The 19,965-nt window shown below is 35.7% G+C and overlaps 1 protein-coding gene and 1 pseudogene across 2 annotated transcripts; one reads left to right on the top strand and one right to left on the bottom strand.

Moving 5' to 3' along the window:
* The first annotated feature begins 9,367 nt into the window (after positions 1-9,367).
* On the top strand, positions 9,368-17,320 carry LOC129302373 (uncharacterized; annotated as a pseudogene).
* Positions 17,321-17,351: 31 nt separating this feature from the next.
* Positions 17,352-19,284, bottom strand: LOC129302372 (rhodanese-like domain-containing protein 14, chloroplastic). 2 transcript variants are annotated; one of them, XM_054941198.1, is made up of 6 exons: positions 18,890-19,284; positions 18,741-18,787; positions 18,274-18,430; positions 18,036-18,179; positions 17,845-17,947; positions 17,352-17,599 (listed from the first exon to the last, which is right to left on the bottom strand). In XM_054941198.1, the coding sequence occupies exons 1-6, from the start codon at positions 19,110-19,112 to the stop codon at positions 17,485-17,487; spliced, it is 789 nt and encodes a 262-aa protein (XP_054797173.1). In that variant the 5' UTR covers positions 19,113-19,284; the 3' UTR covers positions 17,352-17,484. The 2 variants fall into 2 exon arrangements, with proteins under 2 accessions (XP_054797173.1, XP_054797174.1); XM_054941199.1 differs by having other exon boundaries at positions 18,036-18,174; positions 18,338-18,430; positions 18,890-19,280.
* Between the last annotated feature and the right edge of the window lie 681 nt (positions 19,285-19,965).

The following is a 19,965-nucleotide window of genomic DNA, read 5'->3' as shown; positions in this document are numbered from 1 at the left end:
AAAGATATAATTGGTAAATATGGTTACAATTTAAATACATTTAATTTGGTTAATTAAGTTTCTTAAATTGTATATTATATGATTATTTGCAAAAATTACTTATTTATTACAAAAATTGAAAATCACTATATCTACAAGGACTTACTGTCCCACATAATAATGTGGCTAATTTAAGTTCCTACAAAGATTCTTAAAATCTCACATGAAACTTAAATATTTAGTATAAAGAAAGAGTTAATTTTAATAATGGGCCTTTAGAACCCGTATAAGTATCTGCAAAATTGATCCCCATACTTGTAAAATCTTATTGATCTTTATGGTATGAGATCATTTTAAATTCCTGTAAAAATTCTCAAAATCTCCTGTTTTAAGTTTTAAAAAAATATATATGTGCTTAGCATATGAGCATAAAAATAAATACGTATATTCGAGACTTATTCATCTGGATATAAAATTCATAGAAGCAATTAATAAGGTGTGAACTAACCTTACACACGCTCCCGCGATGCCCGTAACTGAGAAAGGAAGAGGAGATGAAGACACAGAGGAGGACGAAGTGCACCGGCAGTGATGGCAGTAGCCCCTGCAAACTTACACACGCTCCCGCGATGCCCGTAACTGAGAAAGGAAGAGGAGATGAAGACACAGAGGAGGACGAAGTGCACCGTCAGTGATGGCAGTAGCCCCTGCAAACTTCCACACTTTCTCTCTCTCTCTCCAGTTGCTCTGTTATTCTTTTCGTCTCCAGTCTTCGCTCGTCCTCGTGCTCTCTCTCAGTTCTCCTATGCTTTGTTTTTACTTCTGATCTCCTTCTTCCAGTTTTTCTCGCCTCGTTTCTCCATTTTTCCTCTCCTTTTCTGCTGCTTCTTCTCTGCTCTATTTTCTTTCTCTCTTCTCTTCCTCTCCCGGACTCTCTCCTCTGTCTCTGTTTTCTGTTTTCAGTCCTCTCGGTCTTTCTTTTTCTGTTTCACCTCCTCCGTCTCCTCCTCTTTTCTCCCAGCCCTGTCACTCCTTATATAGAGGATGGAAGAGCTGAATGATTACTCCCTTTCTCTGCTTCTTCCTTTTCCCTTCTCTTCCGCTGCATTTTCTGCGTGCGCCGAAAGCTCTCTGCTCTGTTTTCATTTCTGCATGGCTCTTCTTTTTCTTTGCGTGTGGGTGCTGCCTTTCTGCTTCCCTTTTTCTTCTGTCGTGTCCATGCCTCTACTTTTTCTGTGTGTGTTTCGTATGTGTTGGTGCTGTGTTTTTCTTTCTGCTTTCTAGTGTACGTGCATGTTTCTATTTCCTTTCATTGTACATCTCTGCTTGTTTTTTCTGTGTGTGTTCTCTGTGTAGCTGTGGCTGTGCGTTGACGTGTTCTGGTTTCTCTACATGGCTGAAAGTTCCTTTTTTTTGCGTCTGCTCGTGCGTTTTTCCGGCGTTCTCTTCGTGCATGCGTGGCTGACTGCTCTCTCTCTCGTTTTCCTTCTTTTTGTCTGTTTCATGTCTGCTGTGTTTTTGTTGCTGAAGCTGGGCAGTTCAAAATGGCATGCACGTGATACTACCTCTTTATTTTATTTTATTTAATTATTCAATCTCATAGTATATTTTTTTTAATTAATTTTCTTTTAAGAGAAGGGTTATCTAAGGTAAAAGGAGAGAGGATTTTTTTGTTAGATGATGATGATGATGATTATTATTATTATTATTTTCTTGAAAATATAATCCTAAAAAGGATTAAATTTTTTTTGTATTTTTATATATTTTTGGTTATTTATTATTATTTTTAAAAAAAAATGCCCGGACAAAATACGGTGTTCACAAGCCCACTTTCAAATTTTAGACCAAATATCAAGATTGTTTTGATCATTTTGAGATTCCAACATTTTGTAGGGGAATTTTATAAAGAAATTTCTGTTAGAGAAAGGTCTCCAATAAAAGACATCATCTTCACCATGAGGGTTAGAAGGTTTTACAAGAGCAATTTGATTAATCACATTATGATAAAGATGGTGACTAAGAAGGTTGAAATTTCATCTTCCTGTAGGTGTGTATAAATCAGAGATTTTGGCATAAAGAATAGAATCAGCATTAGGGAAGGCATATTTGACAAAAGGTTCAGGGAGAGGAGCCCATTTGTCATATCAAAAAGATATTTGGTTATCCTTACCCCCTTTCCATCCAACCTGGGACAAGAAATTATCTTAAATTTTACAAATACTACTCCATGTGTAAGATAAAGAACTTAGTTTACATACCATTGGAATAGTAGTCTTGCTGTATTTGTATTTATCTTGAAGAATCTGAACCCAAAGGCATTTAGGTTGAGTGATGAGACCTTAGCATTATTTCATAATGTAGGCAATATTTTGTCTTTTGAGATTTTTTGAGTCCAAGACCCCCATTTCTTCTATCCTTAATCACACAATCCTAAGAAAGAAGGTGAGGCTTTCTAGTTCTATTAAAAGAGTTTCAAAGAAAATACCTCAAGCATTTTTCAAGATTAGCCAGAACATTATTAGGAATGAGCATGGTCTGCATGGTATAATTAGGAAGAGCAGAGAGGACAGAATTAATGAGAACCAATTTGCCAGCAATATTAAGGAAATGACTTCTCCAAACTAGCTAGGTGAGAAGTAGCTTTATCAAGTAAGGGAGCAAAGGTAAGTTTCATAATTTTCTCATGAAACAGAGGTATTCCTAGATATTTTTCAAGATTTTGAGTAAGAAGAATTCCCAAAGCATCACTAATCTAAGTAGCCCTGTTAATATTGACATTTCTAGAGCAAAAAAGTTTAGATTTGGGTATATTTTTTTAAGAGACAGTTCTGGATAATCGAAGCTTGAGTAAGAGACATCTCTGTAAAAAATAAATGAGAAATAAGAGGGCCAATAGATGTAAGTTTAATAGGTTTTCAATTATTTTTATCAATACTACTATGAATACAATGGCTTAAATGTTTAATATAGAGGATAAAAAGACAAAGAGAGAGAAGGTCCCCCTGTCTAATGCCACGTGTGGGAATGAATTCATTAGAGGGTTAACCATTCTAGAGAACTTTATTCGAGTAGTAGTGATAGCAGCTTTGATGATTCTTCTCAGGTGAAAATTGAGCCTGACAGATTGGAGAGTATCGTGTATAAAATCCCATGAAAATCTGTTAAAGCCTTTTCAAGATCTATCTTAAGAACCATAAAATCCTTTTTTTCCCGGTCTTATTATTCATAGAGTGGATGATTTCTTGAGCAATTATAATATTGTTACTAACGGCCCTGAATGAAGCTATATTGGTTGTCTTTAATAAGATAGCTCATATAATCACGAAGTCGATTAAGGATAATTTTCGTAATGATTTTATAACTCACATTGCAAAGAGATATGGGATGAAAATCTTTCATGCTAGATCATTAATCTCAGCAATTGCATCCGGTTCCTTAAAGACCTTTTAAATAAGTTGGAAGATGCTAGCTTTGAGATCTTTCCAATAAGTACGTATGAAGCTAGCATTAAGACTATCTGGACTTGGAGCTTTGAAAGCTCCTATGTCAAAAATCGCATTTTTGATTTCTTCCTCAGTAACCTTCCTATGTAAAGAGAAAAGTTGAGCATCTGATAGGAGGAAAGTTTCTCTGAGTGATAAGTTTTAGTTTATTATGATCCATTTCTTTAAAGAGATTTTTAAAATAAGCAACCATATTTAAGAGAAATTTGATCTTGAATCTAAGTATCATCATTAGCTTTGAGAGAAAGAATTTGATTCCTTTTCCTTTTTATGATAGCAGTATGAAAATATTTAGTATTATGATCACCCTATTTTAACTACTTGCATCTAGACTTTTGGCACTAAATTAATTCTTCTTGGAGAAGGATTTTGTTATAATCTTCCCAGAGATATTTTTCAAGTTTCCTAAGGAAGTAGTTATCCCTTTGATTCCTTTTACTATCAATACTTTCCAATCGGCGTAGGATCCTTCTCTTCTTGGAGGATATGCTTCCAATATTATTTTTGTTTCAAATAACAACTGATTTTGCAAAGTTTGTCTTTCCCTCATTCTAGTTATTTGTACCCTAAGATTCCTTAACAAGAGGTTGGAAAGAATCCTCGAGACTCCACACAACGTGATACCTAAAAGGTTTTAAGTGTTGGCTTTGGCAATCTCTACTAAAAAGCTGAATTCTGATAAGATGGTGATCAGAACCATATTTGAGCAGATGGAAAGTGTTAGCTTGATTGAATTTGAATCTCCACTTAGTATTACAAAAAGCCCAATCAAGTCTTTCCTTAATGTTCCCTTTTTCCCAAATAAATCTTTCTCCAGAGAAATCTAAATCAAGAAGGTTTGAATAATTAATGCATTGTCTAAATTGCTTCATAGACCTCCAATTAAGACCATTCCCACCAATTTTATCTTCACAAGAAAGATAGGAATTAAAGTTACTAACTATGAGCTAAGGATTAGAGATATTTTGAGCAAGAGTATTGATGGAATCTCAAAGCAGAGTACGATTTGAAGGGTTTAGATCTTTATAGACACAAGATAACAGATAAGAGATATTATTAGATAAGCATTTGATTTTACAATGAAAAGTTAGACATTAGAGTAAATATAATCTATATTAACCTTATCGTTATTCTAAAGGAGCCAAATGCGACCAGCATAACCAGTAGTTTTCACACGAATCTAGTCAGAAAAACCAAGTTTAATAACAATTTTATCAGCTTTAGTACCACTAGATTTAGTTTCAATTAAATTAATAATTTAAGTATTATAAGTTCTAGTGATATCTCTTATACGACCAGAAAAACTTTTACCACAAGCACCTCTGCAATTCTAACAAATTAAATTCATAAATAAGTAAAAGGAATAGAAAAACCTAGAAAGAGGTTAAGCTTTTAGAAGGATGATTGATTCTTTTATTCCTCATCACTAAACTCATCATCTTCAAGATCATCATTTTGAGGGTGAATTCCATAGTGCTCTTCTAGAAGATCATCCTCATTTATGTCATCTTTATTAATATCATTAATGAAATCATCAGAATCTCCAATGGTTGGTGAAGATTGATTTTGAACATCCACAGGAGAATCAATAGAGAATTGAGTCTTTGGGATTGCACTAATAGAATTGATTCTTTTCCAAATCCCCAATTGTGTTATGAGATAAAATTTAATGATTATTTGATTCTTTTCTAGTATGTGTGGCAATCCAAATTTTCAGATCAGGAGAGTAAGAAATTCTAATTTTATTTTCGTTTAGATCGTGATTAATCTCTGGCTCGTTAATAGGCTTTTTTGATTGGCCCACTTCTCTTCTATTTTCCTTGACAACATTGTGAATGCATTTGCTGAACCTTTGAGATGCATTCTGGACATCTGTGTCCATGCTAACCACGTTTGGGCTGTCCCAAAAGAATTTAGGCCCATCCTTTACTATTCTCTTCCCTTTGTCCCAGTCGCTCTTTTTCTCATCCTTATTTTCATTTCTAGTCGTCTCCTCCTCTCTTTCATTCTCGCCTAGTCTGTTTCTTTTATTTCTTGACAATTCTTTCTTCTTCCATACCTTTCTAACAACCTTAGTAGGTGGTTTAGAAGGTATGCCATTTCAGAGATTTGTAAAGTCCTTCTTGCTATCGACTTCTTAGTCTAGATCAGCTAGAATGTCAGATTTAAATCTGTGTTGAGGAATAGATCCTCAATTCATGCGATTATGCCAGTTAGTCATTGGTTGCTTTAGATATTTTGAATGGGAAGGTCGCTGGAATTTCATCCACTCTCCAATAATATTAACCGGTACATTGGATTTTGATGAAGACTCACTGTTATCTATTGTTTCCAATATATATGCTATCATTTTTTATGTGAACTGTGGGATTTTTTTGTGATTGGATTTTGCTCGTCAGTCTTGTTCAAATTTTGTGTTTTCTGAAACATACATAAAAAATATGTTTTCTAGGACCCCAGAGTTTGTGGGTTTATGAGGGCAAATGTTTTTATTATGCCCATAACAACCACATCCAAAACAAATAAGACTCAAACTTTCATACTCCACATTGTAGATTTGATCTCTTATGAGTATTCTGGGAACACATTTTTTCTGGAGATCCACTTCTACACTAATTCTAATAAACTTTCCCCTTTCAGTTTTTCCTGTATTATTCTGAGAACTAGATTTGGATAGAGTATTGACACCATTTTTAAGGTTTTGCAAATGCAATTTCCTATTCTCTATAAAATTTCTTTATCACAACATTAGATAGGAATATTATTTAATCTCACCCATAGTGCGACTTTACCCAGTATGTTGGTATTATGATTAAAACTTGGGGACCAATGTTGAACCAAAATGCAATGATCAAAAATTGTCCATGGGCTACCGTTAAGGATATTTTCATAGGCTGCTTAATTCTTTGTTTTGATAATATAATAACCATTTACCAAATCAATCAGCTTGAAATCTCTTAGCTGCCACATCCTTGCTAATCTGGGTTTAAGAGATTTTAGATTTAGTTGTATACCCAGGGTATTGATGACCAGAGCATCTATCCATGGTGTACATATTTTCTTCCACTCCTCATTTGATATAGGCACACTAGGAAATTGATTCATCAATTAGTTGGTAGCTTTAGTAGGTGACCACTCTTGTTCAAGCTCTTTTGCTAGAGAATCATTTATATAGCAAGTGTCTCTTCCTTTATTGATTCCATAGCATCCATTATAGCCAATCAAAGATTCCTTATAAGAAATAGGAGCCTTGAATGCTTTAATGCCATGAATTAAATCTTCTCTATTTGTGATTTTGGCATTTGCCTCAGTAGACTCTGCTTGCGTATGTATGGGAAGAAATTGTTGAGGTTGGGTTAGTTGTCCAGATGTGTAATTAATGTTTGGCTGAGAGTTTGATTCATGCTGTTGGATATCTGGCCCTTTATCAATAATTTCTTCATCTAATTTATATACATTCCTGAGTAGCAAATCAGCTTCCTTTGTCAATGGAGGTGGATTGAGATTCTCATCATAGTTTGTTGTTGCAGCAAAAATGAAGTTTGGTTTAAGTGGTGACTTAGAATTCATTGAGAAGAGTAGAAGAATGAGCAAAAGAGGCAAAGAGGAAGATGAACCTTCTCTCTAGATTATTAGAGAGAAGGTGGAGCTTCTCTCTCAAAATTTGTAAGGCAGTGTTGAGTATGGCGTTTTATTTCCTTTTTTTTTCAAAGATATGACTTTGTTGGGTGTTTTCAAAGCTTGAACCCCCCCTTTCTCTCTCTATCTGTGTGTGTATGTGTCTCTCTCTCTTTCTCTCTCTGTGCCCTTCTATCAGCTATTCGGTTAGTTTTTTGGGACAATTTCAATGGAGGACCATCGTAGGCACTTGATTACACCTGAGTTCAAAAAAATTTAAAATTTCAATTCAATTGAAAAAAAAAGTAAAAAAATTAAAGTAAAAAAATTAAAATACCCTTCACTTATTACCCAACATTACTAGTTATTAATTTTTTTTCATTTCACTTGTTAATTTATTAATATGAGTTACAAATTACATGAGTTGACATGCCAATAATTATATAAAACTTGAAACCAGTTATTCAATCATAAGTAGTAATATCAGTTATAAATTACGGACATGTCTTGTAATTTACTAACATCATTTATAAATTACTGACACATATTCAAATTTACAACTGATATAATAAATTAACAAGTAAAGTTAGTAAATTAACAACTAATGTTACTGATTGTCCAATAAACAAATGTAATTTATAAGTGATATTTTTAAATTAATAAGTAAAGTAAGAAAATTAATAAGTGGTTGTGCGTAATAAGTTGAGGGTATTTCGATCTTTTTATCATTAAAATTTTTTTAACTTTTCTCTCTTGGATTGAATTAAAATTTTAAATTTTTTTTAGACCCTCCTATAATTAAGTAATTATTGTGGTGCTTAACAAGCCCGTTTATGTTATAACAGATTTATTTTTTAATAAAAATTAAATTAATGTTTGGGTTTAATGATTTTACAATTTTGGGTTAATATTTTTTTATTTTCAGTTAAACATATTTAATTTTTTTAAAATTTAAATATTTTTAAAATTGAATTAAGAAATATAAAATATTGAAATATATAAACCCTTGTTATAATTGTTTTCAAGTTCCTATTAATAATAATTTCAGAAAGGTTGATTTTGTTTGTTGGAGTTCGTTACTATTTGCATTTATTTTATAACTTGTTCTAACATGAACACAATAAATTTAGGAAAAATGATAATAATTTTTTTAAATATATAATTCCCTTGAAGTCTTATAGACTTTTTTATTATTAATAAATTTATATAAATTATCAAATTACCTTTATTAAAAATAAATAATTCATAAATTTTGTTTAATATTCACAACTTTCTTTCTTTTATTTGCAATAATATAACAAAAAATAAAATTTAATATGTGAAGTTGTGCTTTGCTGATGTATTATTGTGAATATTTAAAAAAAAGTTATGAATATTTAAAATAAATTTATGAATCATTTATTTTCAACTAATTTAATAATTTATATAAATTTATTTATGATAAAAAAGTTCTTAAAGACTAAAAAAGTTCTTAAAGACTAGAATTAATATTTTGAGGGATCAAATTATTATTTATATATTTTAAAAAAATTTTATTATATTTTTTTATGAATTTATTATTCACCAATAACACTCCTTCTATTTTCTGACACTAATCCCTCTAAAGTTATATAGTTGATTTAAAGTTCACTAGACCACACCACTAATCTCTCTTATTTACCCTCTTTATTTTCAAATGTAGGATAAACGATCACGTATCTTTTTGTTTTTATTTGTACGTAAAATTATAAAATTTAAAACATATTTATCATATTTTTTCAAATGATCTCTTATAAGTTAATATTTATTTTTATTAGAAAAATTGTTTCATTAATTATAGGGCTTATTTAATATAAATTTTTTAATTTCAAACATAATTATATTTAATAAAAAATGTAATGATTATATTTAATCAGCTTTTCTAAACTGTGTGGATCAATTATTTTTTCTTATATTTAATGATAGATTTAATGATAGAGGGAGCATATGATAAGTATATAAATTCTACAAATAATATATAACCTCATTATTCAAAATTATTTTAAGTTTTATACAAAAATTAACCTCTAAAAATTAAATAAAGCGTTTAAATATTTAATAAATCATCGTACTACTAAAGAAGAACCCTTCCTATCTGAAGAGGGAAATGGAGCATCATTCAGACAGCCGCAGTGCCGCCATTGACCGTTGCAAAGATATAGAGCAGAGCGAAACCTGAAAAATGCTTAAACTCGCGGGAGCGGCCCAGCAAATTTCCACTTTCCAATAAGCGTTTCTTAATTGGCCCAAAGCCTCTGATCTTCTGTGGCATCTTCGCTCCGGCTCTCTCTACTCTCAGCAGTACCAAGCGGGTGGGCACTCACAATGGAAGCTTTCACTGCGACGAAGCTCTTGCTTGCTTCATGCTTCGTCTCACCGAACACTTCGCTGGTGCTCGGATTGTTCGAACCAGGGAGCCCCGGGTTCGTACCGATTTTTCAGTCAATACCCACTTTTGTTTTCCCCGTTTTGCCTGTGATTGTTTTGCTGGCATTGTTTTATTAAATCTGCTTGATAAGCTTAGCTCTTTCAGTATGTATTTGTTGGGTTTATTTGGTTTAGTGATTAAAAAAAAAATCATCGGGGGCTGTGATAGGTTTTGGTTTCTTTGGATGCAGTGGTTGATGTTGGAGGTGAGTACGACCCAAGTAGACATCATTACGATCATCATCAACTGGGTTTCAAGGAAGTTCTCGGACATGGCTTTACCACTAAACTCAGTAGCGCCGGCCTTGTCTACAAGGGACTGAGCATCTCACAGGTCACAGCATATTGCATACGTTTCTTGTATCAATGAACTCGTTTAGTGACTACTTTCATCAATAAACGTGCCTTGAACTCTCCTGGTGTCCTCTACTTTTCGTCTTTGGTAACTCAGGGGTTGGGGATGTATATTTGCATTTCCTTTGTTCTTCAAAGCAGTGCTAGACATCTATCTAGCGATCTTCTTCAAACATTCTGTGAAATATGTACAAATTATCGATGTGTTATGAAAGAGATTTATCTGATATATTTACATTCCCCCCAAGATCCTTTTTTCAGGGCTTACAAGGGGGAACCTAAAACCTGTTGACTCAGTGGGGAAGGGTGGGCTTTGAGGTCCATTGAGAATGAACCTTGAATCAGATTTTTCCAAGGAATGCCACTAGCCTACAAGGCTGTTGGCTTTTCAAATCGTTTTTTTGATTTGATACAGTTCCTGTGCGCGTGTATTTATTGTTCATTCATGTGATTCTTCCTTTGTTCCTTTCAGTGTTTCTAGTAATGACTCCTTGCTAATGTACAGACCAAATTTTCCTGTAGCATTTTGGGTTAGAGATAATTGCAAAGGAGCTTGAGCTTGATGAAAGACATTCTCATGTGCATCAGTTATATCAAGCTATATACAGAAACTTTATGGAGGAAAGTGGTTGTGCACAATGAATTTATCTTTTTCATGATCGAATATCACACTTCTTGTTTACCTTATTTGCATTATTCGTCCTTTGCTTTAAGAAACTATGCTGAATATTCTTGTTTTGTTTTCGGTTTTTTTTCCTTGGAAAACAAAACAATTATCACCTCTTATTATTTGTACCATGTTAGATTAATGTACGTGGCTGACAAGCTTTTTGGTTACTCATTCTAATGAAGATTACATTAATAGATATTCATGTTGGAGCCTGGTGGACCAGGTATTATCATGGCATGGCATGGTAATTGTAATTTTTGGGACAAAGCTTTTTGGCCTTGATGTATTTGATCTCATTGTGGATTTATGCCATGCTTAGATTATGAAAATTCGAGTTTAGATAGAAACGTTAGATTTGTTATTCATAAATCTGAATTTTCCTAGATATTTAAGCTTTCTAAACAATTTCTGTTAGATCATGTTATTGATAAAGAGGTCTTTTTCTTGTAAGTTACAGTTTCAGTAGAATTCTGAATTGGTGAAAAGGGATTTATGCTTAGATCTATTTTCTCAAGCACGATCTTTGTTTCACTTAGCACAGCAGTTATAATTTTATATTATGCATGCTTCTTTTGGTCACAATGCCATTCTTTGACAGGCAATTGATGCTATGGATAATGGCTTGAATCAATATGACCTAAAGCAATCTCCAAAATATGCGATTAATACCAGTTTGTCATCCAGAATAAAACAATTAAATTTGGACTGGACAGATACCGACCAGTCATAGAGAGAAAATGAGGCTTTTCATCTAGCAATGTCTCTGGCTGGCTGTGAATTTTTGGAGGTGAGACTGTTTTGAGAAAGTCCATATTTGTTTCTTTGTTCTACACATCCACACTCACACGTGCAGATTGCCACTGTTTTAAATGTTCTCAGTATTACAGAATGTGCATTATTATAAAAAGTCATGGTTACCAGCGCGATCAATTGTTATGGATTGTCTTGCTGTGAGAGAAACTATTGATTCAAGTGGAGAAATCATAAAGCTACACCAATCTTGTCCTGTAAGTGCACATGACCAATAATTAATGGCAAACCAAGTCCTGTAATAATTGTAAGTGTGTGCTGTATATCCTAACGGAAGGTAAAATCTATCTTTATTGGGGTTAAACATTATCTGGAAGTGGAGATCATTTTAATCCTACTGCTGTTACATATTATTGCTTTATTAGGGGCTTTATCATCTTTATGTTGTTATGTTATTGTCTTTTATGTGTTGTTGAATTCTAGGTAGTTATTGATAGCATAGGACCTTACCTCTTGTGGCACGTGTCTAGGTTTAGGGTATATACTGTACCTTGCCCCCTTGGCTCATTCTTGTGATTTGAATTAGCCTCCTTCTATTCTATCTTCTTCTTCTCTCTTAACATTAGGTATTAGAGCCATCTCTGTAGCTATGGCTCTACCAAAGACACGGTCCTTCATTGAACGCCTCAGTGATTTGGCATATCGACTGGAAATGCAATCAATCTTGGTCCAAAAGAACACATGAAACGTCTCTGAGATTAAGCAAAGGTTATCTTAGTTCTCCGACCAACTAACGGATATATTGGCCAACTTTCCATGTTGGCTAATCAACCTACTCGTCCCCCTATCTTTGAAATTGTTGAGCCTTCCCACGCACCATCTACCTCTCTTCCTAGGCCTATGACTTACCCACCACCATAATCCATCGCCATCCCACCACAAACTGTGCCACCCCTTCCATTCTCAAGACTAGTGACCCCTTCAGCTTTAACGCCTCCACCCTCCATTTTCACTCTAGCCCTACAATTTGGCTCTTTTTGAGGATTCCTACCCATACCACCATCATCTTACTTTGTTCCCATAAAACACAGCATGGTTAAGTATCCTAAATTCGACGGCACTAATTTCAAGGGTTGGGCTTACCGTTGCTGTCAATTCTTTTGTCAATGAAACACTTGTAGAACATTGCATTCAGCTTTTAAGTATTCACTTGGAGAAGAGAGCTTTGCAATGGCACCTTGCCTTCATTAAACAGAGGCAACTCTCTGACCTGTCTTGGGTTGACTATTTTTGTGAGATAGAGGCCAAGTTTAGGGACATCAAGGATGATAACCCAATGATTGCCATTAAAATGCTTCAAATGCATGACTCAGTGGAAGAATATGAAGAGAAATTTGATGAATTGTTCATGGAGGTTGATTTATTAGAAGAGGCAGCCATGAATTGCTATATTGGAGGCTTATGATCAGATGTGCAGCACAGCCTTTTGAGCCTCCAACCCTCTTCTCTGGCAAACATGATGAAACAAGCTTGCTATCAGATGGCTGCAATTCGTACGTGCCATGATCATGCTCCTAGTGTGATGACAATTCACAGATTGTTTCCCTCATTGTCCGTCTAGACTCTCTTATTGCGATTGCAAGTTCCCTCCCAATCAGGTTATAAAAATGACTTGGTTTCAAAGGTCACGTTCTTTATGAGTCCATTACAAAATAAGCTCAAACCAAACCCATCCACTAGTCTAGACAGCACAGCTTCCTTTAGGCCCTCAAGGCAAGTTTCAAAGCATGAGATGGATCAGAGGCATTGCAAGGGATTGTTATTGATGTGGCAACAAGTTCAATAGTGCATATAGGTGCCGAGATTCCTAGGTCTTTTCTTTCCTTGTTGAAGATGAAGTTGACATGTTTGAAGATGCCCAAGAGGAATTGGAACCCGATGAGCCCACAAGCACTATCAACGCCATGGAAGAAAGGCAAGGTACTTTGACCTTGAGGTTATTTGGCCATGTCAAAAGGCAGAAGGTAATCATTTTAATAGACATGGGGAGTACTCACAAGGTGGTTGATTTTGGGTTAGCCAAGAGACTTCGATTGCTAGTTCAGGAACAACAAGGGGCTTGAATTACAATGCTTGATTCTCGACAATTCTTAATTACAAATGTTGCTTGAATATGGAATGGCAAATGGATGATTCTTTCTTCTCTTTTGACTTTTTGGTTATGAAAATTAGATCATATGATTTAATTTTAGGGGCTTAATAGCTTAAGATCTTGGGTCATTTCATTATGGATATGACTGAGAAATTATTTGAATTTAATTAGGATGGCAAGCTTGTTGAATTGAGGGGACTTAGGTACAACGTACCAAACTCTATTTGTAAGAACACATTTTGAATCGTAATATGTTGATAACAAATTATCTCTACTTAATTCATTCTTCCCATCAACTATAGGCTTAATGTCCACCAAACTCCACTCTCTCTGACAGTGAACAATCTCAGTTGCAAGATCTCTTAGATTGTTTTCAAGATGTGTTTGTTGAACCTTCAACTTTTCCCCTTTCTCATTCATTTGACCACGTTATGCTCCTCAAGGGCAATCAACCCATCACTTGTAAGCCTTATCATTATGGCCTTATTTAGAAAACTGAGATTGAGAAACAAATCCAGCAAATGCTCAGCAATAGGTTTATTCGAGAAAGCAATAGTTCTTTTGCAGCTCCTATTTTTTTAGTCTAGAAAAAGAATGGAATGTGGCACTTTGATGTTGACTATAAAAGATAGAATGATGCCACAATTAAGAGCAAATTTCCGATCCCAGTCATAGAGCAGCTTTTAGATGAATTGACTGGGGCTTAATTTCTCTCTAAGTTGGATTTGAGAGTCGGCTATTACCAAATTAGGACGCGAGACAGATATTGCTAAGACAGCCTTTCACACTCATGAAGGGTGGTATGAATTTATGGTAATGCCATTTGGCCCCACTAATGCTCCCACCACATTTCAAAGTCTAATGAACTCAGTTTACAAACCTTTCTAGTGCAAGTTTATTCAAGTCTTCTTTGGCGATATACCAGTTTACGACAAACATTGGACAACTCACTTGGAGCATTTGGAGACAACTTTGTTGCTCTTACAAAAGCATAAACTCTTTGCTAAGGCCTCTAAATGCACTTTTGTTGCAAGCCATATAGATTCTCTTGGCCATTTCATCATAGTTAATAGGGTTCAAGCAGGCCTAAAGAAGTTGTACTCAATTGCCTCTTGGCTTGTTCCCTCTTCAGTTAAGGAATTGTAGGGTTTTCTTGGCCTCACAGGGTGTTATTGACGCTTTGTCAAGAGTTATGGTTTTATTAGCAGCCCCTTAACTAAGTTGTTAAAGAAGAATGATTGTTTTGTTTGATTTTCAAGCTCAAATTGCTTTTGAGTCCCTCAAGAATGCCATAATCTCTCCTCCGGTGCTTGCTCTGCAAATTTTAATGAGACCTTTGTGATTGAGACTGATGCTTTGGGGCACAGATTGGGAGTGATATTATCTCAAAATGGCCGTCCTTCAACTTTTGCTGGTAAGGCACTTTCTGCATACAAGAGACAATTATCTGTTTATGAAAGTGAATTGTTGGCCATCGTTTTTGCTGTCAAGTAGTGGCGCTCTTATCTTTGGGGGCGAAAATTCATCATCAAAGTAGACCATTTGCCTTTGAAACATCTTTTAGAGTAGTTTGATTTAAGCCAAGAGCAATGTAAGTGGCTTCATATTCTATGGGGCTTAGACTGTGATATAGTTTGTCGCAAAGGTTGTGACAATACAGCAGCTCGCGCTCTCTCTAAGTGCTTTGATGGGGATTGTTTAGCTATTTCGATACCCATTTTGCCATTATATGAGAGAGCGTAGGATTCTTGGCTTCTTAATGACCATTTGCAGCAACTCATTAAGAGTCTAGAAAATTATCCCTTGTTTAGCCTATGTACTTGGGAACATCATTTGCTGAAAACGAAAGGGTAAGCTTGTTGTAGGGGTTGATCATGGACTTAGAGAAGATTTGCTTAGATTTTTTCATGCCGATGGCATAGGAGGACATTCAAGTATGACTCCAACTTACAAAAGACTTGCTTCTTTCTTTTATTGGAAGGGAATGGAGAGAGATGTTTACAATTATGTGCGTCAACAAGCTAACAAACACAAATCCAAATGTCAATTTGCTAGGGGGATTTGGTTTTCCTTAAATTGCATCCCTTTCAAAAGAATTTGTTGAATAACTCTTCCTTGCATAAGTTGGCTGCCTGTTATTTTGGCCCATCAAAGTGGTGAAACGCATTGTGGCTGTTGCATATGAGTTGGATTTACCTCCTAACACTCAAGCTCATCCAGTGTTCCATGTTTCTTTGCTGAAAAAGTTTGCTAGTCCAGTTGTTTCTCTTAATCCCACCTCGCCAATAGTTGATGATCAAGGCCAATTTATGTTAGAGCCAGAGGAAATTTTAGGCCGAAAGATTGTTAAGCACCATAATTTACATGGGACTCAAGATTCGCTGGAAGTTCTCTCAACTTGAAGATGCCACTTACGAAGACCTTTCAGCTATCAAGCAACAATTCCCTCAATTCAATGTCGATGCACTTGCTGTTACTTCCACCCTTGTGGACAAGGATTTTTTTTTTTTTTTGTTTTGGTGGGGGGAGTATCGTTACATGTTATTGCTTTGTTTGGGGCTTCATTGTCTGATATGAAAATAATAAAAGCATATGTCATTTAGATGGTTATCGATTATTGAAGGTAGTTAGGTCATTTAGCTGTCTTTTAATGATTTTACTCAGCATTCCTATAAATATTAGGGCGCCTTCTCATTTGTAAATAGCCTATCGACATAATGGAAGTCTATTAATTAGAATTTGTCTCTCTACTCTCTCTAGTTATCTCTATCTATTCTGTTTCTCTCTCTTTCTCAATTCTTCCTTCTATCTCTTCTACTTTCTTCTCTATTTTCTATATCATCGCCTTTATGTTGTTATGTTGTTGTCTTTTTATGTTGCTGAATTCTAAATAGTTATTGATGGTTTAAGGCCTAACCTCTTGTGCCATGCATCTAGGTTTAGGGTATAGGCCGTACTCTGCCCCCTTGCCCCGTTTGTGTGAAATGAATTAGCCTCCTCCTACTCCATCATCTTCTTCTCTCTTAACAACTGCCTTTCCTTGCTTGTTCTGCAGTGGAAACTTCATATACATGAGCTTGAGAAGGAAATGAATATCAGTCCTTCCATCAAATATGTTCTTTACCCGGTAGGTAAGCTTTTTTGGATATGCCATTGAATCTTTGAGAGGAAATAAGATACTCACTCAATGCTGGAAATTATGTGTATTTTCTGTCAATTCTTCATCAACCTGTCAAGCAGTAATTAGTTATCTTGCAATGTCGTTTCTGATTTTGCAAATCATCGTATCTAGTTTCTTTCTGGATTGTAATAACCAGGATGACTTGTATGTGTTGTTTGCCCAGCATGATCTTAATAATTGATTCTTGATTTTCCTATCAAAACATTATTTACTGGATCAAATGTTTATTGAGTGGATAATTGCTGCATGTAGGATGACAGGAGTGCGAACTGGCGATTGCGGGCAGTGGCAGTTTCACCATATCGATTTGACAGCAGAAAACCTTTACCTCATCCTTGGAGAGGTTTGGAAAATGACAAGCTTTCTGATGTTACTGGAATCCCAGGTTGTATTTTTGTGCACATGAGTGGTTTTATTGGAGGAAATCGACTTATGATGGAGCTCTTGCTATGGCAAGAGCATCTTTAAAGGATTGGCTAAAGCAAATGTGAGAAGAATGAAGCAACCATTTTCCTTTTTTCTTGTGCCATTTTTCTTTGTTTTTAACATTGAACTCCTCAATGGGATTGACAGAAATACAATGTGAAATGAAACTCAAATTTTTTAGTGCAGGCATGCTTATGTATTTGGAAAAAATGACCCCTTTCCAGCATAGGCTCGGGATGCAATCTCAATGTATTCTTGTTATCGGTCCATGCATTCTCAAATTACTCCCTAGCTTATATTCAATAATAAGATATAACATCACCAGTACTTCTCATGAATAAATTTATCTGCATCCTCTTGGGGTTCAAAACTAAGCTCTGCTTCAATCACATTCCTGGCAGTAGCTTCATTCCTCTGAAACAACTGGCAGTCCCTCTTTTATCCATGTGTAAAGACCACCTTCTAGATGGAAGACATTGGTATAACCGTTGAGGACTAGCAAGTAGGCTGCTATCAATGATCTGTAGGAAATATCAAATTTAGCCATCTCACGATCACTAGAAGTTAAAAGGGCTTATGATTGAGCACTCTTGCAGCTTAATGGCCTGTTTCAGTTATTATATCTTACTTGCACCAAACTTGAAAACAAAACTATCACCAATCAACTCTGGCATAAGTCATAATTGGGGAATTCTTGGAGCAGGAATTGAAATCTAGGGTAGCAGTAGAAAGAGACAGTATGAACAAACACAGTAAGGTTTAATACCTTGATTGTTGACCTTCTGGTAGATTTTGGGATGGTTTCATGGTGCCCCCTGTTGAGCAGGCTACAATAATCTTGGCATTCTTATCTATTTTTGCTTCCACACCTGTTAGCATAATCATACAATAGTTTCATCCAACTCATTTCAGAACGCGGTTTCTTAGAAGTGGGTTAGTAAGGAAACGGTATCTTACTCTGTATGAACTCGGGGTTCTCTTCTGTCCCTGCAAAGATACCGAAAAATGCAAATGCAGCACGCCTGGCTATGTCCCAAGCTGTCCACTCCTTTATAAGTCTGTATATTTGTACATTGATAGCCCCGGGAGGATGGGCCTGCGCTAATAACCATACAAATTAGAATAGAAACATCAAAGAGACAGACAAATGATGCAAATTTAATGAAGCTATAAGCGGAGAGTACGACTAAATTACTATTCAGCTTGAAAAGTTCTTTATTCTTGCCGGTGTAGACATCGGGAACACCCCTTTCACTAACCTCTTTGAACTCAGCTTCTGGTCTAACGTCAAGGATCACGAAGTTATTTTCTTTCTGAAGGCGCAGGGCTTCCTTGGCATCCATACTTCTTACCTGCAATAGCATACATATTTGAGTCTTTTTATGGTTATAACACCTTTGAATATTTAATCTCATGGTTGTAGTAGATTGTCAAAGTATAGCTATCTGCTTTAACCAGCTTATTGTGCCATTGGAAAACAAAGGCGGGGAATTATAGATGCCAAGGAAAAACACTCTTGAAGTATCTCCTCGCTTTGATATGAGAATGTTTTACTCCATTTAAACTTAAAGGCACGGAAGCAACTACTGTAAAAGAATGAAACTTCGTGTCTGTGTGCTTTAGGGAGTAATATATTTGAGAATAACAGGGATGGAGATTTACTCTTTTCTGCAGCAGAACTTCTCGCTTTTTCTTCCACTCTTCCTCGGCTAAAACCTCCGAAAAGTGAGGGAAATGAGCGGATTAAGGTTCATGCATGACATCTTCAAGGCCCTAAAACATTCGGATTTCAGTAAACTCTAAACACGTACCTGGTGATTTCGCTTGTTTCGTGGCTGCACTTCGGATTCTTAACCCTTTCGGATTATTCTGTGGGTACAATCTTTGCCTAGTGGATTTCTGTGATCTCACTCGCGCCCACAATTTATGGTCATTTGTGGGTTCTATAGAAGGTACCAATGGCGAGGAATGCATCTGGGGTTGCACAGACGACGAGGAAGAGTACTGAAGAGCAACTGATGTGAGAGCAGCCATCGTTTGAAGATTCGGGAGGGCGAGATCGAATTTGGTTCTTCAAACTTCCCCAACTGAAGATTGATATTATATTGGAATTAATGGAAGTGTCTTGCCTTCTGCTCAGTTTTGGGTAGTTTCTAGGAAATGATTAAATGAACACCTGTGGCCCGTGTGCTGTGGATATTTTGGTCTCAGAATCTGAGTTTGTGGTTCGTGTTTTAGGAGTCTCTTCTTATTTAGATATCCTTCACCGTCAACCTTTTGTCTTCTTGTACAAGCAGGATTAGGCGTCGGCTTTTACGCTTCCAATGAGGGCGTGCCAAAGCTGGACCCCGCTTTTTTTTTTTTTTTGATAAACTTGTCACAATGCATTGAGCCTACCTCACCCCAAAGCTCCCCAAAAAGACCTAACCTCTAAGATGCCCACCAAGTCAGCCCAACAAGATGACAAAACCTCTCTTCAGCCCAAAACCCTTGATTGAACATCACCCAAACCTGGGATTAAGATCCGATCAAGTCTCACAATCGGATCCAGCAAACCCAACGACAAGAATAATCACCCCAATCTTGCCGACTTTGTCCTCCATTCAATAACAGGCTTTAGATGGTGAATTCTCTTATGAAGAGATTGTCCCTACGAAGACATGATAGACGATGATGACAATCAAGAACACTCTAACATGGAGTGCTAATTATCATAGATATTTCCTTATGGTTGCTCTGATTTAGAATTGCCAAGGTGCAGCGCAGAATAAATTTCATTCTGTGCTAAAATCCTTTATTCGAGAGCAGAAAATTCAATTTGTCGTCCTTGTTGAGTCGCGAATTTCAAGTACTATAGCTGATAAGGTAATAAGGAAGATTAATCTTC

This window comes from Prosopis cineraria, unplaced genomic scaffold (assembly GCF_029017545.1).
Source record: "Prosopis cineraria cultivar Desert tree isolate PC_DT_omini unplaced genomic scaffold, ASM2901754v1 PC2, whole genome shotgun sequence".
NCBI classification, from domain to species: domain Eukaryota; kingdom Viridiplantae; phylum Streptophyta; class Magnoliopsida; order Fabales; family Fabaceae; genus Prosopis; species Prosopis cineraria.
This window is presented reverse-complemented; position numbering and strand designations above follow the sequence as displayed.

What these genes read in the sequence shown, in the direction of transcription:
- LOC129302372 (XM_054941198.1), bottom strand. Translation starts at nt 19,112, where the DNA reads ATGGCTGCTCTCACATCAGTTGCTCTTCAGTACTCTTCCTCGTCGTCT. An exon ending in GAAACAAGCGAAATCACCAG is followed by an intron (nt 18,788 to 18,889) that starts GTACGTGTTTAG and finishes CGGAGGTTTTAG; the next exon opens with CCGAGGAAGAGTGGAAGAAA. An exon ending in GAACCCCGAGTTCATACAGA is followed by an intron (nt 17,948 to 18,035) that starts GTAAGATACCGT and finishes TTATGCTAACAG; the next exon opens with GTGTGGAAGCAAAAATAGAT.